Source organism: Pongo pygmaeus, chromosome 15 (genome assembly GCF_028885625.2).
Source record: "Pongo pygmaeus isolate AG05252 chromosome 15, NHGRI_mPonPyg2-v2.0_pri, whole genome shotgun sequence".
In the NCBI taxonomy this organism is placed as follows: Eukaryota; Metazoa; Chordata; class Mammalia; order Primates; family Hominidae; genus Pongo; species Pongo pygmaeus.
In genome coordinates this window covers 89,559,197-89,586,961 of record NC_072388.2, presented here as the reverse complement: position 1 = coordinate 89,586,961, position 27,765 = coordinate 89,559,197, and the positions used below count along the sequence as shown (strand labels likewise).

Here is a 27,765-nt window from a genome sequence, read left to right as displayed (position 1 = left end):
CCTACACCAAGGCTGCAGCAGGAAACCTTGCGCACAGGAGCCTTCCAGGGGCTCTGGCACAGGCGCCCTCGGGGTCTGGCAAGGTGTTTAGCCCCTGGGCAGCAATTAAAGGCAAAAGAGAGGAAGATGCTAATTGCTCTGAAACTGGCCAAGTCCATTTCATCTCATTTGAAATAACAGGTTTAATTTAATCTCTTATTGCCAATTTGGTGCATCATCAAGATCCTATTTGTACAAAACACCTGATTATGATAATTACCAGCTTGGGAGGCAGCCTTCATCTGTGTCTGAAGAAAGGGACTAATAAGTTACTTCCTCAGTGATTTCCCAGCTCTCTGAAGCTCAGCCCCAGCCGGCTCCCAACCCATAGTGGCTGCAGGAACACCAGTGCTGGGGAAGGTGGAAGTCTGTGTGCGCATCCTCTCCACACACAGGGGAGGGGAGAGGGCCCAGTATCAAGGGCACACGCAGCACAGCTGCAGGCCTCAGCTCTGCTGCCAGCTACCTGTACAAGGGTTGTAGGCAGGTCATCTGGTCTGTGAAACTCAAGCCCCAGCAGCGCTGGCTCCTGGAGGTGAGAGAGGATGGAACAAGACCTTAATGCTTAGCGCTGTTGGTGATTTGCACTGGACTCCGAGCTCTTTGAGAGCAGGCCTGCGCTTACCCACTCTATCCAGCACCAAGCAATCACTCGGTGGGTTTTGTTGGGTTTGATATGGGGGCAGGGAGTGGCAGGTTATATGGTAATATATGGTAATATGTCATCATTGGAATCTGCCTCCTGCAGGCTGATGGCTGGGAGCAGGAGCTGCATGCTGCTGGGCAGCGCTGCTGGTTGGGGGCAGTGTGGCCGCCTGGCTCTGCAGGGATGGGGTGCATTATGGCCTCAGGCAGATGGACAAGGGCTCTAGCAGGAAGGCCCCAGGCTGACCAACAGCAGCTGGGAGGCAGGAGGGGGCTGGGGCTGCCTCCTGCAGAAACACGTTGGCTGACAGACAAGCCTGGCTGAACCCAGGGAAGGTTGGACCCAGCTGGTGCTGACAACAGCTCCATGCCAGCCTCAGGAGTTAGGCCTTTGATCTCTGGAGGAGAGAGCAAGCCGGGCCCCTAGAATTGGAAAGGACATGAGGGCTGCGGTGCAGAAGAGCACATGGAGCCCAGGGAAGGGAAAGGAAGGAAGGTCCCTGGTCAGCACTGTGGAGCTTGGGCGGTGTGTCACTCCTGACAGCCAGACACAGCCAGGTCCCTGCCCACCTCTGGCCAGTCCTCTAGCTGTGCTGGCTCCAGGCAGCGGCTCTGACTGCAGCTGGAGCTTGTTCTGGTTGATCCCGTCATGGGCTGATTTCTGAGCTGCTCCTGGCTCACTGGGGAGAGGCCTATTTTTCATTCCTGTGCCAAGCCTGAGCTGGCAGCCCCTGGCAAGTCTGCGATGTCTCCCTAAGCAGCTCCAGCTTTAGGAATTAATTCCACTGAACAGATTGCTCAGGAAGCTTCAAGGTCATCTGAAAATGGCAGTTCCTACGTTAGGACTACAAGTCCAGGTATATGGGCTGGAAATTTCCAAGCCAGCAAGAACCCTAGAATACCAGAGTACTGCAGAGGCTCTTAGTGGCCAACACGGAGGGTGCTGGCTCAGATTAGCCCCTCGGGGTTGGTTCTCTGCAGGACTTTTGAGGGCGGTTAGACATGCCCCTGTCCCATACCCTGCAGCCCCCACAGTTGGCCAGATGCAGTGGCCTGCCACTTTCTAAACAAAAATCCCAGCAGGAAGGGACTGGTGGGTTCTCCCCACTCCAGCAGGGTGCTGAGACCAGAGCCCTCTGCATCCCACTGGGCCAAGGCCCTGGTCCTCCTGGCCTCCACATCTCACCCATCCACTTTCTGGTGGACAGAATGGCCCAGTCCTTTGGCTGTGGCAGCCTTCCCAAGCCTCAAGATCACAGCTGTCCTGAGGCAAGGAGCCCTCCGTTCCATGAGCAGATATACAGGATGCCTCTAAGATGCAGGTCTGAGCCAGAGGGAAGCTGTGCCTTGGAGAGGAGCAATTTCCCAATCATAACATGGGAAGGAGCAATAAAATCAGCAGTTAGTGGTCAGAGAAATGAAAGGGAAGACACAGCGTGGCAGATGCCCCTTTCCTGTTGCTTGGATGTAACTGGGTTATTGCCTGAGTGTCCTGGGGCCTGCATTGAGAGAGCTCCACTGAGCTCTCCTCTGCTGGCCCAGGGCTTGCCTCTTAAAGCGACAGAGGTAGTGTGGACCAGGTGGGAAGTATGGGCTGCTTCAGGACCAAGCAGACCTGGGCAAGGCTGCAGCTCGATGTTGATTGGCCCTGGGACCTGGGGCGAGAACGTGGCCTTTCTGAACCGTGTCTTCTTGTATCTAAAGCAGTAGTAATAGGAGATGGGCTAGCTACAGTGCCTAGCTACAGGGCTAGCGTGGTGCCCAGTGGGGAAAAACCCTCCACTTGGAGGAAGAAAACAGCACGGGGCTGATGCTACAGTGGCAGAGCCTAGTGGGACCTGAATTATATTCTCCACCTGCAACCAAGTAAGCACAGTGGCTTACCGCTCATCACCTATTTGCCAGAAGCATGCAGCACGTGTCTCCCTGCCAGGAGAGCCACTCAGAAACCTGTTGTGTGTATTCAGTATCTTGATGCACCAAGAAAGCCATGCCAGGAAGGCGTGTGACAAGCTTCTGCCATAATCTCTCCAGGCTGCTGCTCACGGCCGCTACCCAGAAACCTCCCTTCCCTCATGGTTACGTTGGAATGTTCTAGGGTGAGCACAGGTGATAACCTCCCCTCAAAGAAAGGGGGCAGGATCTCATTCGGCCTCATGTCCTACTGAGTGCAACCTGGGTGGGTGGCCTACCATTTGTTCTGCTGGCCTTTGAGGTTGGGAAGTGAGGATGTGGAGTTGTCAGATTCCCTCTTAAGGAGGTCCAAGGTGGTCCAGAGCACCATCCTGGGAGATGGATGTGATTATTTGCCACCCCCAGCTGGACTCCACACCCAGAAGCCCTTCAGACAGGCACCAGGAGTCAGGAGGTGTGGCTCTGCAGTGGCCAGCTACCCTCGGCTGTTTGGCCACCCCAGAACCTTCTCTGGCAGATGCCATCAAGGACCTGGTCATATGCAGGAACTCCAGCACGGACACATGTTTGGATATTCATAAGAAAAGAAACATCGGGTGTTTCTGTTGTGTTCTTGAGAAGGTAGGGCTGACCCGGAAGCCTGCTGTTCCCAGCCAGGGGAGGGCAGCCCTCTCTACCTGAGGCAGCGTGGCCTCCGCCTCCTCCTCACCCAGGAGAGCTCCCTAAACTGCCTCCTCCTCCCAGAGCTGGGGGTCTCCTTCCTCCACCTTCCACTCTGAGCCTCCACAGGGCCCACACACTACCCTCGGCCATGGGTCTCCTTGGCTGTCATCCCAACCACGTGCTCCTCCTGGGTGGACACCCCAGCTCTCCTGTTGGGGGCTTATGGAAGCCAGGTTGTCTCTCAGGCCCTTGGATGCTACTTCAAGGCAGGCACATTCCTGCCGTCACGCTGGCTGGTTCTGCTCCTGACAGCCACCCTGCTGCCCTCTTGCCTGCTGATGAAGCCAGGGCCTGTGAGCAGGCTGGGCTGCCTCGCGAGTGACATGCTCACACTGCCTGAAGCGAGGGCAAGGCTTTATTGGGAGATTTAAGGTGAGATTTGAAAGAGCAGAGGGCCATAACTCATTGCTCAGTGGGAAGACTAGACATTGTAAAGATGTCAGGCTTCTCCACACTCTCCAAGAGAGGTAACGCAAATGCAATTTGACTTCTAAAGGGAATGAAGAAACTGATTTTGAAATTCATCGAAAATAGTACAGGGTAAGATTGTCAGGAAACATACTAAAAGCAAGGAGCAGTGAGGGAAAGCTCTGACTCTACCTATTAAAACATGATTTTGGGAGTAACAGAAATGAAAACTGTGGTGCTGATGCAGAAGTTTGATATTGTGGCTTGTTGGAAAATAGTGGAAGGCCCCTGATTCATGTAATAATTCACTCTAGGATGGAGGCAGTGCTTTATAGAGTGAGGGGAGGGAGGATGAGCTAGTTTGTGTCTAGCAAAGTAGGAGGAATCCATCACTCTGCCAAGATAAAGTAGTCAACTACTTAAAAGAGGGAAAATTAAGATAAATGGAATTGAACATGTGTCAGCTCTTTGAAAGGATAACTTTCTAAGTTTTGAAGTGGCAAAAAAATCATCAAAGATCAACAAATTTAATTTTTCAACTTAAAACTTTTCAAAGAAAAGAATCTCAAAAGTCAAAGAATAGGCTGGGAAATTACGGTAGCAGATGAATAGCAATCTTATGAAAGGCTCCTAAACAAAAGCATGGGAAATATTTAACCTCAATGGTTATTAAAGAAATATAGATTTCAACAAGGAGGGACATTCTGCACGTATGACATTAGCAGAAATAGAGTCATGATCGAAGCGGGCAGGTGACCAACCACAGAAACTGCTGATGGCTGAAAAAGTGAGGCAACCTTTGGGGATAAAATTTGCAAAATGTTTGGGGAATGCTAAAGAGAGTCATATCCTCTTACCCAGAGACCCTACTTTGGGGAGATTTGCCCTAAGGGGAGGATGTCCAAATAGTTGTCAAGCCCATTCCACTGAGCCTCCCCCAGGGCCCCTAAAAGGAGCTCATGGGGGACACTGGACTCCCCTCCCCACCCCCCCGAGCTGTTCCTTTTTGTCTCTTTATACATAGACTGTGTGGGTGTTCTCTGTAAGATTTCATTTAACCAAAGGTTTTCAGGGATACAAAAAAGATCGGAAATCCACTGATCTAAAGAACAAAGAGGTGCTTTCTGGAAAGATGTTCATGTCTGTGCGATTCAGAACAGCAAAGAGATTGGATGTGACCTAAATGTTTCTGCCCCGAGGGAGAGGTTGAGAAAGTGAGAGTGTCCATTGGATGAGAGAGTACACGCATCGCTTATAGAGGTACGCAGCTTGGAAACGCGATGATGATGAAATAGGTGGGACCCATGGGTACACCCCAACCAAGAAAAACAAAGATGACTGCTGGGCACAGCCTCGGGCAAGCAGGGACAGTGAGGTCAGGGCCTTGGTCGGGGAAGGGGCTGTGAGCAATTTAAAAACTGTCATCATCATTCTGATAGTATAATTCCACCAATGATGTTTCTTTTTAGGTTAAAAAAAAAAAAGATGACAGGCCAGGCCCGGTGGCTCACACCTGTAATCCCAGCACTTTGGGAGGCCAAGGTGGGCAGATCACGAGGTCAGGAGATCAAGACCATCCTGGCTAACATGGTGAAACCCTGTCTCTACTAAAAATACAAAAAATTAGCCGGGCTTGGTGGTGGGCACCTGTAGTCCCAGCTACTCAGGAGGCTGAGGCAGGAGAATGGCATAACCCAGGAGGCGGAGCTTGCAGTGAGCCGAGATCGCGCCACTGCACTCCAGCCTGGGCGACAGAGCGAGACTGCATCTCAAAAACAAAAAACAAACAAACAAAAAAGGATGATAGTCCCATCCCATGCTGACACCGTGCTGGGTCAGTGCAGACTGCAGACTTCGAATTAGTTCATTCATGGTTCTTAAGTTTTCAGATGAACCATATGAAGTTGCCATTTTTATATTCAAAACATGGCTGAATATTGGCAACTTCATATTAGTCAGCTTGGCGACTATTTTGACTGTTCCTCCTGAACGCAGGAAATACTGGAGAACTTACTATGGGCCCAGCCCAATGGCGATATATTCCTGGCTTCGAGGAACTGACTGGAAACTCAAGGATAAGTAGGATGCAGAGCTCCTGAAGCCTCCATGGCTGACTGTCTCTCTCTGACCTCTCCAGGCCCTGATCCTTCACCAGCTGGGCCGCTACAGTCTGGCGGAGAAGATCCTCCGAGACGCGGTGCAGGTGAACTCGACAGCCCACGAGGTCTGGAACGGGCTGGGCGAGGTCCTCCAAGCTCAGGGCAACGACGCGGCAGCCACAGAGTGCTTCCTGACAGCCTTGGAGCTGGAGGCCAGCAGCCCCGCTGTGCCCTTCACCATCATCCCCCGCGTGCTCTGAGCAGGCGCCTGCCAGCCTCACCTGCCGCTCAGGCCTCAGAGGCCCTGCCGGGCACCAGGGCTTATCCCATCGCCCCAAGGGGATGAATCTGCCACACTGAGGCCAGGGACGAGTGTTCAGTGGGCCACAGTGAACCAACCAAACCAACCCTGAATCATCACTCTCGCCATGTGCGTTTCTCTTGTTTTTTTGCCAGCCCAATGATAGTTTCTGAACCTATTGACATTGTTCAAAATGGATCATGTGCCATATTTTGTTAGTTGACATCTGAGTTTTCAGTAATCAGCAAATGTAGAAGAATATATTCAAAGTTAAAATTCAGTGGCAGCACAGATTATTTTTATCAGAGCTGTAAAGAAAACAACTGTCCTCTTCTCCCCACCACCCCTCCTGCCCCACCTTGGCCCAGAAACCAAATGTGAACTTCCTGTTTCCCACCTCAGCACTAGTCCATGCCAGGACACCAGCTGACAATTTCTTGGTTTTACTGTCAATAATTGTACCATGTGATCAATTACCGTCCTCACTTAGAACAAAGCCTGAGTCCGAGAATATTTATATTTTACCAATATATGCCTGTTACAAGAGAAGGAAATATGAGTTATTTAAGTTTAACTTTTTTATGTGAATTCAGAGTTTATTTATCGAGGGAAATATGTACAAAGAAGCTTCAAATGGAATATTTACCGACATTCCTTATACATGACAGACACTTGGCTACATGGGAAGATGATGTTAATAATAAAATGATTTTTAAATGGACTCATATCCTGTGTCATTCGTAAAAGCTCAAAGACCTGAGAAAGGCTTAGTTCCTGGGGTGGGGCGCTGTCTGTACCTGGGGGCCCACCCTGGACATGTCAGCCCTTGACACTAGAAAGCCCGGCCTCTCTTTCCCCATTATTTTATTTTTATTTTTTGGAGACAGGGTCTCACTCTGTTTCCCAGGCTGGAGTTTAGTGGTGCGATCACAGATCACTGCAGCCTCGACTTCCCAGGTTCAGGTGATCCTCCCACCTCAGCCTCCTGAGTTGCTGGGATCACAGGCGCACACTACCATGCCCGGCTAATTTTTTTTGTTTGTTTTTGTAGAGACGGGGTCTCACTATGTTACCCAGGCTGGTCCTGAACTCCTGGACTCAAGCAGTCCTCCCGCCTCAGCCTCCGAAAGTGCTGGTGTGAGCCACCATGCCCGGCCATCTCCTCACTTATAATTTGAAGATGATCCCTGGGTAGGGATGTGTTTCCTGAGTCCTCAGCACCCAGGCCTCCTTTTTGCAGCAACAGCCCTGGTTTTGGTTTGGGAATTCGCCTTAGCTCTCCCCCGATGGGGCTTTGGAATTGGAGCATGCAATTCAGGCCTGCCCAAGTAGCCTCCTGCACTCATGTGCCACAGAGGGTCAGGAGTGAGCATGTTACCTAAAGCGGTCCAGTCAGAGCGGGAGCCCCAGGGAAGGCTGTCGCTCTTTCCTGCTGCCTTTCAAGCGGAGAAGTGAGGCTGGAACTGCAGCAGCCCTCTTGCCGCCATGAGAAGAAGGTGTAGAGGTGTTCGAGCCAAAGTCCGAATCCCACAGAGTAGACAGCAAGACCCGGAACCGGAGAGAAACTGAGCAGGTATCTGCAGTCCCTCAGGGACAGCTGTAGGGTGGCCCCACCTTTCCAGGACCCAGGGAAATATGAAGGGCTGAGCTCTGATCTTAGGTGCCCTGAAGCCTAGAGGACTGCATTCTGACTGGGCATAACCTCCCTGGCTCACTGAGGCAGGCGGGCTAGGGGGCAGCCAAGGAGCGGGGGACAGTAGGTGGGAGCCCCAGCCTCAGCACTGACCCTGCCAGGCAGCACTTGTGGCTTTGAGTGGTCGTAAGTCATGGAATTTGCAATGTAGGACCCGGGGCAGGTCCTCAGTGTGGCAGCAGCTTGCCCTGATTGGAGGCACAGGGCTGGGCTCTGCCATCCCATGTGGGAGCGTGGGGCAAGGCCCACTGGATCAGGAGCAGGAAGGGAGGAGGCTGGGCCACCAAGGCGGATGGTGCAGGCACTGTACCAGACCTCCGCCAGGCCCTCACCTCAGAGACTCCTGTGCATATCAGCCCCGCAGGGCGCGGGGGCTGGCTCCTGTGTGTCTGCCCAGCATCTCTCCATTGTCTTCATCTCCGTCGGGTAACCACCCCCACTCTCCACCCATATGGCTCAAGGATGGACACATGGGCCCAGCCTTAACAACCAGAGCCCTCCAGCTCCCCAGTGTCAGTGACTGGTTTGGGTTTGGGCCAATGAGAAGCACCCCTGGGACTTTTGTTATGAAAATATTAGAAAAAAAGCCTCTTTCTGCTGGGTTTGATGTCCTAATAGGATGCCAGTGGGGGGCTGTGGGTGCCATTTGACATTGTATGGGGTGGCCTGCCTGAGAATGATGCCAACGCAGAGAACGAGAATGAGGAGGTGGAAAGAGAGCCGGGCCCCGGGTCACGGCTGCAGCACTGCGGCCCGAGATTTTTCCGTCATAGGAGTCCATACGGTTTCCCATCTTGCTTAGCAAGCACAGGGGTTTCTGTCACTTCTACCTAAAAGGTGCCTAAGAAATGCAGGAAAGTCCTGCTGTCCTTGGCACTCCCCACTTGGGCACTCTTCCAGACTCCTCAGTCCCCACCTTAATCCCACTCACCCACCTCATATTCTGTTTTCCAGTAAATCTTGTCTTTTCTACCCAAATTGCATCTCATATCTCCCATTCACCTTCATCCCCAGCACCTTGGCCCCAGCCCCACACAGTCCAATGTCTGCACAGTCCTCTTAGAAGGGAGGATTGAGTCGGTTCTCTCTATAAACCCCTGATGGCTTCTCAAGCCCTTGCCTGGAACCAGACTCTGTGTCCCAGCCCCCTGTGTGCCTGGCTGCCTCTCCTTCCCCAAGCCCTCTCGTGGCTCTGGCCTTCCTAGTCTTCTGACCTGCTGAGCCTTTCCCAACTAAGGACATTCATCCATCCATCCATCCGTCCATCCATGCATCCATCCATCCATGCATCCATCCATCCATCTATTAACAGATGAGGACGCAGACGCTAGACACTAAGAGGGCAGGACACCTGCCTGGGGTCATTGTGAAATTACCTGGTAGGACTAAGATTGAGACAGGCCTGAGGGATAAACCTTTCAAAAGTGCCCAGGTCTGCCCAGTGGAGGCATTTTTTGGACAGTGAGACGCGGGAGATGCCGCGTTTGATTCCAGGACTAGTGCTGACCCTAACTTAGGCAAGGCGTTCCTGTTCCCTGGTCTTAGTCTCCCCATCTGTAAAATTTCATTCATTCATTCACTCATTCATTCAACAAATATTGGATGAATGTTGAATGCTCACAACATGCCAGATGCTTATTCCAGGCACTGAGGGCACAGCAATGCATGGCACAGATGCCACATCCACTTAGGACCTACCTTCTGGTAGAAGGAAACAGATAGATGAGGAATATGGCAGGTGGGGTGACGCATGGAGAAAGATGAAGCCAGGGAAGGGGTGTAGGGAGTGGCAGGGCTGCCCTTTAGAAGGTGACTAAGGAAGCCTCGCTAAGAAGGTGACATCTGGCTGAAGAAAGGCAGGTAACCTGGGAGGAGGACATCTCAGGAAGTAGAACAGCAGGTGCAAAGGCCCATAGGAGAGGGGGATGGTCAGGTGGTGAAGGACGAGAAGAGGTCAGAAGTTTAACAGGGGCCACACAGGTGGGGCCTCGTGGACCATGCTAACAGTGTATATTAATTGCCTGTGGTTGCAGCAAATTACCATAAACTGGCTGGGCATGGTGTCTCCTGCCTGTAATCCCAGCACTTTGGGAGGCTGAGGCAGGAGAATCAGCTGAGGCCAGGAGTTCAAGACCAGCCTGGGCAACATGGTGAGACCCCTATCTCCACAAAAAAAAAAAAAAAATAGCCAGGTTTGGTGGCGTGCACCTGTAGTCCCAGCTGCTTGGGAGGCTGAGATGGGCTGATTGCTTGAGCCCAGGAGGTTGAGGCCGCAGTGAGTGATCACGCCACTGCAGTCCAGCCTGCATGACAGAGCAAGACCCTGTCTCTACAAATAAAATAAATTTAAAAATTTAAATGACCGCAAATTTAGTGTCTTAACACAGATTTATTCTCTTTGTTTCGGAGGTCAGAAGTCTCAAATCAAGGTTTCAGTGGGGCTGTGCTCCTTCCCCAGGCTCTAGAGGAGGACGGGTGTCCCTGTCTTCTCCAGCGGCTAGAGGCTTCCTGCGGCCTTGGTTCGTGGCTGCCTCATGTCGCCTTTGTTTCCTCTGCTCTGTCACTGCGTCACCCTTCTGCCTTTGACCTTCTGCCTCCCTCTAAGGACTCTGCTGGTTGCACTTGGCCCCCTGGATAGTCCAGGGCCATTGCCCCACCTCGAGAGCCTTCGTTCAATCACATCTGCATGGCCCCATCTGTCACGGAAGGCAACATAGTCACAGGTTCCAAGGCTCAGGATGTGGACGTCTTTGAGGGGCGGGGGGAGCACGTTATTCTGCAGGCAGCAGCGTGGGAGCTGGGAGGCTGTCAGGCTCCTGCTGTCACACAGCGACCATGGTGCTTAGACCAAGGGGCGTGGAGGAAGTGGCGAGAGGCACTAGACTGTGAAGATTCTGAAGACAGAGCCAAGAGGGTTGCTCACACATGGAGCTGGGTGTGAGGGAGGGGAGACGCCAGGGATGAGGGTGAGGGTCTTGTCCTGAGCTACGGGAAGGATGGCGCTGACGGCCAGGAGACAGGAAGAATAGGTTGGGGAGGAGAGGGGAAGACGGGAGTCTGCTTTCAGGCAGGTTGAATACAAAATGCCTGTGGAGCCTCTGAGTGGGAGGCCAGCTGGCTGGGCAGAAGCCCAGGCGAGAGCCCGAGATGAGGCGAGAATGTGGGAGGTGTCACATGGGAGGCTGGGAGCCATGGGCCTGACGGGGCCACCTCGGGACAAGCATAGACAAAGAGGAAGAGGTCAGGGCTGAGCTCCGGGGCTGGTGGGGTTTACAGGCTGGGAAATGAAGAGATCAGAAAAGAAGGCGCAGGAGCAGCTGCGAGGGAGGCGGAGAGCAGGCAGGGTGAGCTTCCTGGAGGAGGCGGGTGGGCGCTCTCAATGCCTGGAGACCCCAGCAGGGTGGCCTGAGAGCTGACCGTGGGCCTGGCCGTGTGCAGGTTGGCAGTGACCTTGACCAGAGCCATGCTGGAGATGCAGTCTTGCTCCCCCAGATTCATAGGGTGGAGCCCCCGCCCCAGTGTGACCGTATTTGGAGAAAGGCCCCTTAAGGAAGTAATTCGGGTGAAGTGAGGTCATTGGGAGGGGCCCTGGCCCAGTAGGATTGGCGTCCTCACCAGAAGAGACTCTAAAGTGCAAGTGAGCTCACGCTCAGCCACGCCAGGACACATGGAGAAGGCGGCCACCCGCAAGCCAGGAGGCAGCCCCGTAGGAACCCGGATGGGCTGGAACCTTTGCTTTGTTCTTTGAGCCTCCAGGACTGTGAGAAATTAACTTCATTGTTGAAGCCACCTGTCTGGCGGTTTTCTTACGCCAGCCCAAGCTGACTAAGGTGGGGTCAAGCCAGGTTGGAGTGGGCTCAAGGGGGAGGAAAAGGTGAAGTCTCTTTCAAGAGCATAGCTGCAGAGGGGAGCTGAGAGCACAGGGTAGGAGGCCGGTGGGGAAGGGGCCGCGTTGAGTGTTGAGGGCGGGCCTCGCTAAGCACCTTGTGTTTGCAGCGGGGCAGGTGTGAGGAAGGAGAGAGGAAAGCTGAGGGGGGCTGCCTTGGCTGGGGGCCTGGTGGTTCCCCAGAGCAGCAGCAGCAGGGAGGCAGAGGCCTGGGTACCCCCAAGCCAGGGAGCCCTGCGGAAGGGGCACCCACTCCTCAGTGAGCAGGGAGCCAACTTCGGGCAGGGTGGGGTGGCGAATGGACCAGGAAAGGAAGGAGGAGGCAGAGAAGGGAGGAGGCCCTTCTGTGAAGGAGCCACCCCACTCAGCCAAGAGGATCTCAGGACAGAGCCAGGCTGGGGGCCTGGGCAGGTGTGGCCAGGGCAGGCCACTTCCCATCCCCAGCCCCATTTGGGATCCATGCACAGGTGGGCATGTCTGTGATCACATGGAGCAACCCCAGACTCCACCAGATGGTCCCACACATCTCCCCGGCAGCCACACGGTCATCATTGCGGGCCCGGACTGTCTGCCTGCAGGAAGTCCCCCCTTTGCAGGCACCCTCCCCATCCTCCGTGGAGTTCTCCACCTCTGCCCTGTCCATGCTGGGGCTGTCACCAGCCTGTCACCTGCTGCCCCAGCCCCAGACCAGGTCGCTGCAGCACAGCCGGCTCCAGGCTGGAATGGGTGACCTGGCCCCACTGAAGGAATTTCAGGGCAGGGTCAGCCACTCTGGCCACTGTCTCCCTCCAATGCCCCCGTACCCTCCCAGCGCTCGGCCCCTGCCACTCAGCCCCCTCTCTCCATATCTCCACCTTCTCATTCCTGCTCCTCCCCCACCACCTCTCAAGGCCGACAGGGTGGGCATTGCCCAGTGAGGGGACACCACTCATATTGAAGTTCTGTAAACAGCGTCTTGGGCACTGTGCCAGGTGGCTGCTCCCATCCCTCCCCTAGCCTCTGCCTGCCCCGTCCATCCTGCCTACTCCAGAAGCAGCCACACACTTTACCATAAACCTTTGAGGCCTGGCCGGAGTCCTCCGGGGGAGGCGAGCAGTAGCAGCCGCACTGGGCCTGAGGACCCCACACAGGAAAATGGGCCGAGCCCCAGGGCTGAGCCTTAGGGCTGCGGCCGTTCCCACCACTAACCTTCCTCCCACACTTGTGGTCACGCATTTCCTGCTGTCCCTGCCCACGCTGCAGCCGGATAGGAACAGAAAAAGGACATCCTGCACCATTTCGGACAGGCATGTGCTCCTCCTGAAGGTCTTTTGGGGGCCAGGCTGGGGCCCTCCCTCAAGGTCACGCTGTGGGGGACCCACTCCAGCTCTGCACCTGTTGGGGGTGATCCTCACTGTGCCACTGTCCCTCCCTGGACTCAGAATCAGATGGGGACAGTCACCCCTGCCCAGCCTGCCTTCTGGGCTGAGATGTGAGTCTGCAGGCAACTGTCAGAGGTGGTGTGTGCCAGGCAGGGGACACGAGGGCCACCGCCCCTCAGGATCACCACACAGGGCCTCAGGGCCAGGCCAGTAGGCAGGACTCCTGGACACTCAGGCCCTGAGTGGGGCTGACTATGGAGAGGTGGCAGGAAGGTGGTGGGGGACCTTCTGCCGGTCTGCCTGGAGCCAGCAGCTCCTGCTGACCATCCGGGCCACCCATGGCCCCCACCACCCTCCTCGTCTCCCTCATCTTCTGCTGTTTGACCCTTGACCCCCTGAGGACAATAGGGTTTCCTGGTGACCACTGGGCTGTGGGTCACACAGATCTGGCCGGAATCCCAATTCTGCCTGGCCGTGTCACCTCTGATGGGGAAGCACTCTGTCTCCTCGTCTCTACGGTGGGGGAGTAACTTCCCTTACGGGCTTTTGGGGCTATTAACAGAGGTCAACCTGGACAGGGCATGGAGCCCCCAGGGTGCACCGTAAAGGCTTTCCTTCTTTCTTCCACCCTCAGGTGAGGGGTGAGTGGCTGCTGGGACGTGCTGAGGGGTCCCTGAAGCAGGGCAGGAAGGGCAGAGCTAGCTGCAGCTGAGGCAGAGTCCGAGTCCCGCTCTGCATGGAGGAGGAGGTGAGGGGCCTCTGTGACCGCCACCACTCTTGTCTTTGCCTCCTTGACCCCACAGGGTCATCCTCGGGCCCTGGGTCCAGCCAAGGCCTGAGGAGGGTCATGCATCCCTGTCCCACTTGGTCACAGCACAGGAGGCTCCCATCCGCCGCTGCCTGAGGCGGTGCCTGTGGCCCAAGGGCTCGGGCTGTGGGCCTGCTGGGCTGGAGTCTGCATCGGGACCTGGCCACCCACTCTCCTAGGAGCCTTAGGTGAGTCACTAGTCCTCTCTGAGCCTCAGTTTCCTCATCTGTGAAATGGGGAGAACAAGGTGGTTGTAAAGATTCAGAGTGTGTAAAACACAAGCACATGGCCGAGCAGAGCCCGGCCCTACACCTGCATGGCTCCTCCCCCGGGCATGGCAGGAGGTCAGGGTTTCCAGCCTGAGCTTAGCCTGCCATTCAGCAGTACCCAGGAAGGCACAGCTACCAGGAAGGTGACCTCCCCAAGCCCACGGAGGCTTCCTGGGCACCCAGCCCAGCCTAAACCTCCACCCACCCAGGTGGCAGTGAGGCCTTCCTGCCTGTGTTCAGCCACAGTGTATCAAGGACCCCTGGCCAGACACAGGTACCTGGCCTGGGGAGCTGGTGGTCTTATTGGGGACTGGGAAGACAGACTCCAAACAGAGGGGTAAACAAATAAGATAATTACCAGCTTGGCAGAGATGATTAAAGCAAATTTTAAGTGACAGGGGGAGGGTCACTTTAGATCAGATGGTCGGGGACACCTCTGTAAGACAGTGACATTGAGTGACAAGAAGGTGCCCACCCTGGAGGACTCTGGGCTTCTCCACCTTTAAGAAGGATCGTGAGCAGAAGCCCAAAAGTGTCAGGTTCTGCCACTTTGTACTAGATGACTAGGCCCAGCCAGTTTACAAAAGGGCTGGCCCATCCTCACATTGGCAGCAAGGACCAGACCATGTGACGAGGGAAGATCATCCTGTAATCTGCAAATAGGGGATCAACTTTAAATTATCTCCAGAGTTTCTTTCTTTAATATGTTGTCCAAAGGTAACTATGTTAATTTTTTCAAATATTTTTATGTAGTTTTATATAGTTTTACAAATAGTTTTATGTAGTTTTGGTTTTTGTTTGTTTTTGTTCTACTTGAGACGGGGTCTTGCTCTGTCACTGAGGCTGGAGTACAGTGGCACGATCTCAGTTCACTGCAGCCTCCACCTCTCAGGTTCAAGTGATCCTCCCAGCTCAGCCTCCTGAGTAGCTGGGACTACCGATGCCAAGCCCCACTAATTTTTTGTAGAGACAGAGTTTCGCCATGTTGCCCAGACTGATCTCCAACTCCTGGGCTCAAGTGATCTGGTCCCCTCAGCCTCTTAATGGTCTGGGATAACAGGTGTGAGTCACTGCGCCTGGCCTATGCAGCAGTTTCAAAAACTACAAAATTAAATAAGAAAGGGGCAGAGCTCAGACACAATGAGACTTTTCAGTCCAGTGTTTTCAGATTCTCTGGCTTTCAACTTTATACTTTCACTTCAAAAACTTCAACTTCAAATTTCACTTCATTGCTTTCAAAATCTTGAGCCAGCTTGTCCTTTGGATCTGGACTGTGCCTGTCTACACTGGCAGATGGACAGAGCTCTTGTGTAGAAATGAAGCCAGTTCACCCATGGCTTTTTTTTTTTTTTGAGAAGGAGTTTCACTCTTGTTGTCCAGGCTGGAGTGCAATGGCACAATCTCGACTCACTGCAACCTCCGTCTCCGGGGTTCAAGCTATTCTCCTGACTCAGCCTCCCGAGTGGCTGGGATTACAGGCATGCGCCATCACATCCAGCTGATTTTTTTTTTTTTTTTTTTTGTATTTTTGATTTTTTGTGTTTAGTAGAGACAGAGTTTCACCATGTTGGTCAGGCTGGTCTCGAACTCCTGCTTCAGGTGATCTGCCCGCCTCAGCCTCCCAAAGTGCTGGGATTACAGGCGTGAGCCACTGTGCCCGGCTGTTTTTTTGTTTGTTTGTTTGTTTTTTTAAGCAAGCAGCTTTTTCTTTTCTTTTGTGATCATAAAACCTACACCCACTGTATCGGCTGCCTGTTGCTGCTATAACAAATTGCCACAAATATAGTGGCTTAAACCAGCATACAATTTTTTCTTTCTTTTTTAAGTTATAACAATATATTTTAATCTCATAACAACTTCAACTGAATACAAAACTCTTTACATTTTCAGCTATTAATATTAAAATTATATCATTTTATATCCTGTATCTATTAACAGAGATTTATGCAGATTTACATTTTGTTCTTCAAATTCTATAGAATTTTAATTTTTTATTTTCATAGGTTATTGGGGAACACAGTGGTTACATGAGTAAGTTCTTTAGTGGTGATTTGTGAGATTTTGGTGCACCCATCGCCCGAGCAGTATACACTGCACCCAATAAAACAACACACATTTCCTGTCTTACATGTAGTTCTGGGGGTCAGAAGTCTAAAACGGGCCTTGTGGGGCAAAAGGCAAGGTGACAGCAGGGCTGTTCCTTCTGGAAGTACTAGGAAAGACATCAAACTTTGCCCTTTCCAGTTTCTCAAGGGTGCGCTTGGTTCATGGCCATGTTCACAGCCAGCAGTGGCATCACTCTGACCTCTGCTGCAGAGCAATCTCTGTGACTCCTCCTTCTCTGCCTCTGACCCTTCTGTCTCCCTCTTTCCCTTGTAAGAGCCTCCTGATTACATTGGTCTTACCTGGATAATCCAAGACACTCTTCCCATCTGAAGATCCTTCATCAAACGGTGTCTGCACAGCCCCTTTTGCCAGGTAAGTGATCATCTTCACAGGTTCCAGAGAGTAGGATGCAGACATCTTTGGGGAACCATCATTTCACTTACCATAGTCACCATGGGGACAATTTCAGACATACGAAGACTAAGATCATTAAATTCCACTGTTTAGTGCTCACGTTCTCAGCATTTTGGCCTGTTGCCTTGCAGCATTTTTCCATGAGTATAGATTTTTTTTTTTTTTTTTTTTTTGAGACTGAGTCTCGCTCTGTTGCCCAGGCTGGAGTGCAGTGGTGCGATCTCGGCTCACTGTAACCTCCGCCTCCTGGGTTCAAGTGATTCTCCTGCCCCAGCCTCCCGAGTAGCTAGGATTGCAGGCACGTGCCGCCATGCCCGGTTAATTTTTTGCATTTTTAGTAGAGATGGGGTTTCACCGTGTTGGCCAGGATGGTCTTGATCTGCTGATCTCGTGATCCGCCCACCTCGGCCTCCCAAAGTGCTGGGATTACAGGCATGAGCCACAGCGCCCAGCCAAGTATAGGTATTTAATGAAGTGAAATAATACTATCTATAACACCGTATGGATCTTTTCACTTAATATTCTCTTGTCATTAAAACTCTTTCTAGGTAACTTAGAGACAGCATAACCTCCCCTCACATGGATGCACTGCAGACTGTTTAACCCTTTCTTTATTGTCAATGATTTAAGTGGTTTCACATTGTCATGCCACATACAATGGAATGGGTAATGCCAGCTCACAATTACTGAGCATTTATTATGCACCAATCATTCGACATGTATTAACTCATCTAATCCTCATGACAGTGCTATGATATGGATACGGTTATTACTAATACAGGACCAGGTGAGAAGTGAAGCCCTCTTCAGAAGATGAACAAACTTGCCCAAGTTTGGGTAATACTACAGCAGGCCTTGAACCCAGGTTGCCTGATTCCAGAATCCATACTCTTAGCCACTCACATGCTCATGTTTTCCCCTAGCATCTCTGATTATCTATCATAGGATAGAATTAGGATAGGCAGAATGGCAGTTCATCGGGCTATATTTATTGAGGGCTTAGTTTGTGCATTTTCCATGGGCTCACTCAGTTAATCCTCATGACTCCAAGAAGTGATCTGTTAACTGGCCGAAGCCACACTGGTTGGCTCCAGTAGCTAGACTCTGCCTGGAACCTCTGTGTGGTAGCCAGTCATTAGCGGTAGTGAGGGCAATGGCCTCTCCCTGACAAGCTCACCTTGCCAGACGGTGCCCCCATGAATGCAAAGTGCAGTCAGATCCCGCCATCAGAAGCAGGTAACAAAGCACAGTCAGGTCACACCGTCAGAAACAGGTAACAAAGCACAGTCAGGTCACACCGTCAGAAACAGGTAACAAAGCGCAGTCAGGTCACACCATCGGAAACAGGTAACAAAGCGCAGTCAGGTCACACCATCGGAAACAGGTAACAAAGCGCGGTCAGGTCACACCATCGGAAACAGGTAACAAAGCGCGGTCAGGTCACACCATCGGAAACAGGTAACAAAGCGCGGTCAGGTCACACCATCGGAAACAGGTAACAAAGCGCGGTCAGGTCACACCATCGGAAACAGGTAACAAAGCGCGGTCAGGTCACACCATCGGAAACAGGTAACAAAGCGCGGTCAGGTCACACCATCGGAAACAGGTAACAAAGCGCGGTCAGGTCACACCATCGGAAACAACCATCAGAAACAGGTAACAAAGCGCAGTCAGGTCACACCATCGGAAACAGGTAACAAAGCGCAGTCAGGTCACACCATCGGAAACAGGTAACAAAGCGCGGTCAGGTCACACCATCGGAAACAACCATCAGAAACAGGTAACAAAGCGCGGTCAGGTCACACCATCAGAAACAGGTAACAAAGCGCAGTCAGGTCACACCATCGGAAACAGGTAACAAAGTGCAGTCAGGTCACACCATCAGAAACAACCATCAGAAACAGGTAACAAAGCACGGTCAGGTCACACCATCGGAAACAGGTAACAAAGCGCGGTCAGGTCACACCATCGGAAACAGGTAACAAAGCGCGGTCAGGTCACACCGTCGGAAACAGGTAACAAAGCGCGGTCAGGTCACACCGTCGGAAACAGGTAACAAAGCGCGGTCAGGTCACACCGTCGGAAACAGGTAACAAAGCGCGGTCAGGTCACACCGTCGGAAACAGGTAACAAAGCGCGGTCAGGTCACACCGTCGGAAACAGGTAACAAAGCGCGGTCAGGTCACACCATCCGAAACAACCATCAGAAACAGGTAACAAAGCGTGGTCAGGTCACACCATCAGAAACAGGTAACAAAGCGCAGTCAGGTCGCACCATCAGAAACAACCATCAGAAACAGGTAACAAAGCGCGGTCAGGTCACACCATCAGAAACAGGTAACAAAGCGTGGTCAGGTCACACCATCGGAAACAGGTAACAAAGCACAGTCAGGTCACACCATCGGAAACAGGTAACAAAGTGCAGTCAGGTCACACCATCAGAAACAACCATCAGAAACAGGTAACAAAGCGCGGTCAGGTCACACCATCAGAAACAGGTAACAAAGCACGGTCAGGCCACACCATCGGAAACAGGTAACAAAGCACGGTCAGGCCACACCATCGGAAACAGGTAACAAAGCGCGGTCAGGCCGCACCATCGGAAACAGGTAACAAAGCGCGGTCAGGCCGCACCATCGGAAACAGGTAACAAAGCGCGGTCAGGCCGCACCATCGGAAACAGGTAACAAAGCGCGGTCAGGCCGCACCATCGGAAACAGGTAACAAAGCGCGGTCAGGTCGCACCATCGGAAACAGGTAACAAAGCGCGGTCAGGTCGCACCATCGGAAACAGGTAACAAAGCGCGGTCAGGTCACACCATCAGAAACAACCATCAGAAACAGGTAACAAAGCACAGTCAGGTCACACCATCAGAAACAGGTAACAAAGCGCAGTCAGGTCATGCCATCGGAAACAGGTAACAAAGCACAGTCAGGTCACACCATTGGAAACGAGTAACAAAGCACAGTCGGGTCACACCATCGGAAACAGGTAACAAAGCACAGTCAGGTCACACCATCAGAAACAACCACCAAAACAGGTAACAAAGTGCAGCCAGGTCACGCCATCAGAAACGGGTAGCAAAGTGCACCTGGGTTACGCCATGGGAAACAGGTAACAAAGTGGGAGGTCGAGGCTGCAGTGATTGTGCCACTGCACCCCAGCCTGGGAGAAACAGCAAGACCCTGCCTCAAAAGAATGACAAAAATAAAGTAAGTTGCTCTACCACTTTGCATGGTCACCTGCAGAGTGTGAAAGTGTCCACTCACAATGTGGCCCTGGTTCTTAACTGACCATTTGGAGGGTTGTCTGTAGCCACTGAAACCCAGACTCCAGCTTCCTCCAGGCTCTCTGTCCAGCTGGACAGAAGGAGGAGCTGGTGCTGCTGTTTAGCTAGCCAGGGGATTGGAGGCTCACAGCAGGGGAGTGTGAGGCTGTCACCCATTCCTGCTTCCATGGTTTGTATGGGTAACCGGGAGGCAGCAGGTGACCCCGTGGCTATGTCATCCACAGAGAGAAACCTTATCACATACGGAAGCTCTTATTCATACAACATATGCCGACCTTGTCAACCAATAAATGCCTATGGAGCATTTACTCTGGATCAAGACATCCTTCCAAGTGATCCACCCGCCTCAGCCTCCCAAAGTGCTGGGATTACAGGCATGAGCCACCACACCTGGCTGGCCATTTTCCTTTAGCTTGTGATGTGATCATAAAGTGAGTCACATTGCAAGGCATGGTGGCTCACGCCTGAAATTCCAGCACTTTGGGAGGCTGAGGCGGGTGGATCACGAGGTCAGGAGATCAAGATGATCCTGGCTAACACGGTGAAACCCCATCTCCACCAAAACTACAAAAAATTAGCCGGGCGTGGTGGCGGACACCTGTAGTCCCAGCTACTCGGGAGGCTGAGGCAGGAGAATGGCATGAACCCAGGAGGCAGAGCTTGCAGTGAGCTGAGATGGTGCCATTGCACTCCCGCCTGGGTGACAGAGTGAGACTCTATCTCAAAAAAAAAAAAAAAAAAGTGAGTCACATCTCTCTATGGATCTCAGTTTCTTTATCTGTAAAAATGGTAAAGAAGGTTTTGACTAAGTGATCCCTGAGCCTTTGTAACTGCAAATTTGCTAAGTTTGGAGATTATTAGGACCTCTACCAGAGGGACAGTAACAGGGGTGGGGTTAAGTGAAACATCAGTGTGAAGTGCCTGGCGTAGAAGATTCTCAGAGTCAAGTGAAGCTTGGGGAGCTTCATCACTGGAGTGTGGGCTGGACTTGGTGACTTGCATTCAGAGAGAAGGATGTGGAAATAGGAAAAATAGTAACATTACCACAGAGAAACCTGGCAGGACATCACCTTCACCAGTCAATGAAGGTCAGCATTCCCAGTGATGAGTCATGTGAATACGAGGTACCCCCAGATATGATGAGGTGAGCAGGGCACCTCATCTCTGTGGTCTTCTTCCCCCAAACCCATAACTCCAGTGTAATCATGAGAAAACATCAGACAAACCCAAACCGATGAACTTTCTACAAAATACCTGACCAATATCCCTCAAAACTACCAAGAGCATGAAAAAAGAAAAGTCTAAGAAACTGACGAAAACCAGAGAAGCCCATGAAGACGTAATTAAATATTAGGTGGTACGGGGTCCTGGATGAAAGGCACTGTATTAGTACGTCCTCATGCAGCTAATAAAGACATACCCAAGACTAGGTAATTTATAAAGAAAACGAGTTTAATTGACTCACAGTTCAGCATGGCTGGAGAGGCCTTGGGAAACTTACAATCATGGAGGAAGGGGAGGGAAACATGTCCTTCTTCACATGGCAGCAGGAAGGAGAAGTGCCGAGCAAAAGGAGGGGGGGAAAACCCTTATAAAACCATCAGATCTCATGAGAACTCACTATCATGAGAACAGCATGAGGGTAACCACCCCCATGATTCAATTACCTCCCACCGGGTCCCTCCCATGACATGTGGGGATTATGGGAACTACAATTAAAGATGAGATTTGGGTGGGGACACAGCCAAACCATATCAGGCACATTTGTATTATAAGCTGCTGACATCTAAGTAAAGTCTGGAGTTTGGTTACTAGTAATTTACCGATGTCAGTTCCTTTGTTGGCATAAATGTGCCAGGTAACATAAAGGTTATATTAGAGGAAACTGAGTGAAGGGTAAATGGGAATTCTCTGTGTTATCTTTGAAACTTTTCAGTGAATCTAAAATTATCCCAAACTTAATAGTTTATTTTTTTAAAAATAAGATCTAGGCCAACAAGCACATGAAGAAATGTTCAATATCATTACTCACTAGGGAAATGCAAGTCAAAACTCCAAGAGATACCACTTCACACCCACTAGGATATCTATAATCAAAAAGACAGACAATAACAAATGTTTGTGAGGACGTGGGGAAATTGGAACCCTCGTATGTTGCTGGTGGGAATGTAAAATGGTACAGCCGCTTTGGAAAACGGTTTGCCAGTTTCTTAAAAAGTTAGACATAGAATTATCCAGGAATTCCTCTCTTAGTATGTACCCCAGAGAAAAGGAAATATATGTACGAATATAAAATACAAAGACTTCTCCGCAAATGTTTATAGCAGCTTTATTTGTAATAGCCAAAAACTGATCACAATCCAAACATCCACCAACAGATCAAACGCGAAGCGAATTGTGACCTGTCCATACGAGGGGCTTGGTGCCGGCAGCAACATGGGTGAATCTCCAGATAGTGGTGACGAGTTGAAGGAGCCAGTCAAAAAAGGATGTGCTATGTGATTCCATTTATAGAAAACTCTAGAAAATGTTCTAGACTAATCTAGAATGACAGAAAGCAGACCTGTGATTGCCTGGGGCAAGGAGACTTGGGGGTGGAGGGGGGCCAGAGGGAGGGGTTTCAAAGATGATAAGGACATTTGGAGGGTGATGGATATGATCCCTATCTTAATTGTGGCGATGGCTTCATGGATAGATACAAATGTCAAAACATATTGAACTGTATACTTTTTTTTTTAAGTATTTATTGATCATTCTTGGATGTTTCTCGGAGAGGGGGATGTGACAGGGTCACAGGATAATAGTGGAGAGAAGGTCAGCAGATAAACACATGAACAAAGGTCTCTGGTTTTCCTAGGCAGAGGTCCCTGCGGCCTTCCGCAGTGTTTGTATCCCTGGGTACTTGAGATTAGGGAGTGGTGATGACTCTTAACGAGCATGCTGCCTTCAAGCATCTGTTTAACAAAGCACATCTTGCACCGCCCTTAATCCATTTAACCCTGAGTTGACACAGCACATGTTTCAGAGAGCAGGGGGCTGGGGGCAAGGCCATAGATCAACAGCATTCCAAGGCAGAAGAATTTCTCCTCCCAAACGGGGCGGCCGGGCAGAGATGCTCCTCGCCTCCCAGATGGGGCGGCTGGGCAGAGGCGCTCCTCACTTCCTCCCAGACAGGGTGGCAGCCAGGCAGAGGCGCTCCTCACCTCCCAGACGCGGCTGCTGGGCAGAGGCGCTCCTCACTTCCCAGACGGGGCGGCCAGGTAGAGGTGCTCCTCACTTCCCAGACGGGGCGGCCGGGCAGAGGCGCTCCTCGCTTCCGAGACGGGGCGGCCAGGTAGAGGCGCTCCTCACTTCCCAGAAGGGGCGGCCCGGCAGAGGCGCTCCTCACTTCCTCCCAGACGGGGTGGCGGCCGGGCAGAGGCGCTCCTCACTTCCCAGACGGGGTGGCCGGGTAGAGGTGCTCCTCACTTCCCAGATGGGGCAGCGGGGCAGAGGCGCTCCTCACTTCCCAGACAGGGTGGCCGGGCAGAGGCGCTCCTCACTTCCCAGATGGGGCGGCCAGGTAGAGGCGCTCCTCACCTCCCAGACGGGGCGGCCGGGCAGAGGCGCTCCTCACTTCCTCCCAGACGGGGTGGCGACCGGGCAGAGGCGCTCCTCACCTCCCAGATGGGGTGGCGGCTGGGCAGAGGCGCTCCTCACTTCCCAGACGGGGCGGCCGGGTAAAGGTGCTCCTCATTTCCCAGATGGGGCAGCTGGGCAGAGGCGCTCTTCACTTCCTCCCAGACGGGGTGGCGGCCGGGCAGAGGCGCTCCTCACTTCCCAGACAGGGCAGCCGGGCAGAGGGGCTCCTCACATCCCAGACGATGGATGGCCAGGCAGAGACGCTCCTCACTTCCTAGACGGGGTGGCGGCAGGGCAGAGGCTGTAATCTTAGCACTTTTGGAGGCCAAGGCAGGCGGCTGGGAGGTGGAGGTTGTAGCTAGCCGAGATCACGCCACTGCACTCCAGCCTGGGCAACATTGAATATTGAGTGAGCGAGACTCCGTCTGCAATCCCAGCACCTTGGGAGGCCGAGGCAGGCAGATCACTGGAGGCCAGGAGCTGGAGACCAGCCCGGTGAACACGGCAAAACCCTGTCTCCACCAAAAATACAAAAACCAGTCAGGTGTGGCGGCGCGGGCCTGCAATCCCAGGCACTCGGGGAGGCAGGAGAATCACAGGAGCCCGAGGCAGGGAGGTTGCAGCGAGCTGAGATCACGGCAGTACAGTCCAGCTTCGGTAACAGAGGGAGATCAAAGAAAGAAGGAGAGGGAGAGGGAGAGGGAGTGGGAGAGCTGAACTGTATACTTTAAATGCTTGCACTTTACTACATGCCAATCACATCTTCATAAAGCTGTTTTTTGCTTTTTTGTTTTTGTTTTTGTTTTTGTTTTTTTTTAAAAAAAGGCCTGGAAATGGAGATGAGACAGCCTGGCCTCAGTCTCCCCACCTGCAATGTGGGGGATCCCCGTGTGCCTTGCACCCCCTGAGAGCTCCAGGCTTAGGAGGAGACCGAGGTGAGCCCTGCTTCTAGCCAGAAACCCCAAGGCCCTAACCCCCAGGGCTGGGCAGCTGCAGGGCCCAGGCTACTGCCCCTCCTGGGATGGACGGGTGCGAGGCCCCTCCAGGGGCATGACCTGTTTCGGGCAGGCGTGGCCATGGGGAGAAGAGTGGGGAGGTCCCTTTCTTTTTTCTTCCTGAATAAAAAAATGCATGATGCTACATGTGCCTTGGGATTTTTCAACACAATTATCTAAAAATAGTGTGGGCCACCACAGCCTGATTCCTTTTTAGGAAGGATTTTGGGAGCCCAGCCTGTCCTGGCGGCCAGCTCAGGAAGTGGAGGCTTGTCTGGGTGGGGCTGGGGCTGCGGCGACCCTTCCCTAGCTCCGGCCAGGTCCACCCCGTCTCCCACTTCGCTGAGAGCTGGGCTGCCAGGAGTGCATGGTGGGGCGGCCAGTGGCTTCCTGGCGGGGCCCACAGCCCCAGTGAATTTCAGCCCTGCTGCTAGGGCACTGCATGACTTCTCTGTGCCTCAGTTTCCCCAACGGGGAAGTGGAAGTCATTGATCACAGTCAACAAGGCCCAGCCGAGACAGGAAAGACGCTACTGAGGGAGGATTGATGGGAGCCCGCTTCTCAGTTGAGCCTCTGTCCTTGCAAAGTCAGGCGAACCATCCGGGTGTCCTGGACAACTCTGACACCTTCCTGCCCACCTAGGCCTTGGGACCAGCAGGGTGAGACCCAAGGCCTGGACTCCCAAGGCCAACAGTGGCCAGCTCAGGTTGGTTCCACTGCTCACCCTCTGCTGACACATCCTGTCCTGTCCCTATGGGGAGTTAAAGGTCAGACCCTGCACGTGGCCTCCTTTGTTTCCAGGGAGCATGGCGGGTTCTGGAGGCCCAGCACAGCCCCCTGTCCACCCACAAGCAAAGGCCTCGGCCCACTGCCGCGGTGGCCCCCAAACACCGCGTGGCCTGTGGCTGAGGCCTGGACCACCATGCCTGTGGGCAGGGGTCAGGACACATGTTCTGATCACCTGCTGTGTGGTTGGTGCTCTTCTAAACCTGAAGGCCCAGTTCTTATGTCTGTGGTTCAAGAAAGAAAAATCCAGCAACTCAAATAATTTTGAAATGACTCAGAACCGTGCATTTCTCTCTCTCTCTCTCTCTTTTTTTTTTTTTTGACACAGAGTCTCACTCTGTGGCCCAGGCTGGAGTGCAGTGGCACAATCTTGGCTCACCGCAACCTCCGCCTCCCGGGTTCAAATGATTCTCCTGCCTCAGCCTACTGGTAACTGGGATTACAGGTGTGCACCACCATGCTTGGTTAATTTCTGTTTTTTTTCAGTAGAGACAGACTTTCACCACGTTGGTCAGGCCAGTCTCGAACTCCTGACCTCCTGATCCACCCGCCTCAGCCTCCTACAGTGCTGGGATTACAGGCATGAGTCACCGCACCCAAAAACTTTGAGAGAGCTTTAAGCACCCAGCCCCTGGACATCCCGCCCTTCTCTGATCAGTGAGGCCATTGGTGACCAGCTCTGCGGAACCCAGGGCCGGCGGCACCCAGACTGCAGGTTCATGTGTGTACACACAGACACGCACCGTGCACACAACCAGGTGCTACACCTCCCTGGGAGCAGGGAGGGATGGAGGGGCTGGGTAGCCTCCTGCGACACTGTCAGGCCTGCCTCCCATGGGCTGCTGTTGCCCTGGCAACCACCACAGGCTCAGGGCTGGAAGCCAAAGGACCAGCTCTCCCCTCCCCCGCTGTGGTGCCCATGCGGGGCGGGGTCTCTCTTCGAGTGCTCCGGCCAGAGCTGTTTTCACAGAGAGGTAGGGGGAGGACAGAGGGTGGCGTGGAGCACTGCTGTGACTGCAAAAAGGGACAGGATTGGGTGGGGGCCAAAGAAGGCACCTCTCCCAGGCACATCCAGTTCCCTAGAGAGATCTCAGGGGACAGGTGATGGGGTAGGTGCTCAGAGTACACACTCCAGAGGCCAGGGAAGGACTGCAGCCAGGAGAAAGGGGAGGCGCCCAGGCCACGGCACGAGGAGGAGTCTCCCCTGTCGTCACCACCACGCCAGGCCAGGACCAGTGCCTGGAGGAAGCCACTCCTGACCGCAGCCCCCGCAGCTTCTCCTGGCTGGTTTTCCTGACCAGAGCCTCCCCTGGTGCTGTCCGCTCTTCTGCTCCTTTCAAATCCTCACAGATGCCCCCACATGTCCTTCCACTCAGGCAGAGGGGCTTGAAACCCAGAGCTGGCGCTCTTCCCACAGCAACAGCGGAGGTGAAGAGTTTGCCCTTGACTTGCGTGGCCCAGAGTGACGCACTGTTGTGAGCGCCTGAGTGTGTGCGCCCAGCCGAAGGCCCTTCCCCGCCTCTGTTTCTCCCACAGGGGTCTCAGCCCGAGCGCCCTGTGCTAGCGCAACTGCTGAGCCCACCTCACTCAGCACAGTGCCACGTTCAGCAGGCACCCACTGTGCACCAGGCACACCGCACAAGGAGCCAGACAGGCGGTGCTCTGGGCATTCCTCCCCCTGGCCCAGGTGTTCAGGGAGTGAGCAGAGAATGGAGGACTAGGTCAGCTTCTTCTGGCCCCACTGAAGGCCACAGCCACGGGTGCTGGAGTCACGCACCCTGGGTTTCAAGTCCGGCTCCACTGTGTATCTGCTGCGTGACTTTCAGTCTGTCACTTGCCCTCTCTGTACCCCACCTTACTCATCTGTAAATGAGGGGCAATAAAGGCACCTACCTCATTGATTAGCTTGTTGTAAAAATCAAATCTGATCATGTCTTGAAAGCCTCAAGTACAAGGTGCCTGGTGCAGCGAGCATCAGCTATTCGGTTTAGAGGGGCACGAGGCAGGGAGAAGCAGGACCTGTGCCTTCTTGCCCGTGTTCCTCTTACACAGCTCACATGCCCATGGGAGTTCCCACTCTGGGCCTCAGTTTCCCCAGCTGGGGGCTGAGAAGGTGAGGCTCACCAATGACGCTGTCTCTGGCTGTCATGTCTCCTACAGGCCAGGACTGCAGGGGATGCAGGCAGAGCCAAGGGCATCCAGTTGCTGTGTGACGTTGGACAGGTCACCCCTCCCGGGGCCTCTCGGTCTCCTGTCCTGTAAGAGGCTCCAGCTGGCGCTGTTCCCTCCCAAACGCCTTTGTGAGCTGTGGAAAACATCAGAGACCTCAGGAGGTCCTTCTAGCTGGGGCCTGCTGCATGCCAGGTCTCCATGGCACCCAACCCTGCAAGGTCACGGCTCCCAAGAG

At 53.1% G+C, this 27,765-nt stretch overlaps 1 protein-coding gene across 9 annotated transcripts in view; it reads left to right on the top strand.

Annotated features, from left to right (window-relative positions):
• Positions 1 to 16,778, top strand: part of TTC7B (tetratricopeptide repeat domain 7B) — a 292,264-nt gene extending 275,486 nt beyond the window's left edge. For 6 of the 9 annotated variants that reach the window (XM_054447527.2, XM_063651992.1, XM_063651988.1 and 3 more), the window contains one exon: positions 5,867 to 6,850. In XM_054447527.2, the coding sequence (XP_054303502.1) occupies positions 5,867 to 6,088 (222 nt within the window). In that variant the 3' untranslated portion in view covers positions 6,089 to 6,850. Of the gene's footprint in view, positions 1 to 5,866; positions 6,851 to 16,526 lie in introns of those variants that run through there. The other 3 variants (XM_063651994.1, XM_063651990.1, XM_063651993.1) reach the window with 3 other exon arrangements.
• The last annotated feature ends 10,987 nt before the right edge of the window (positions 16,779 to 27,765 follow it).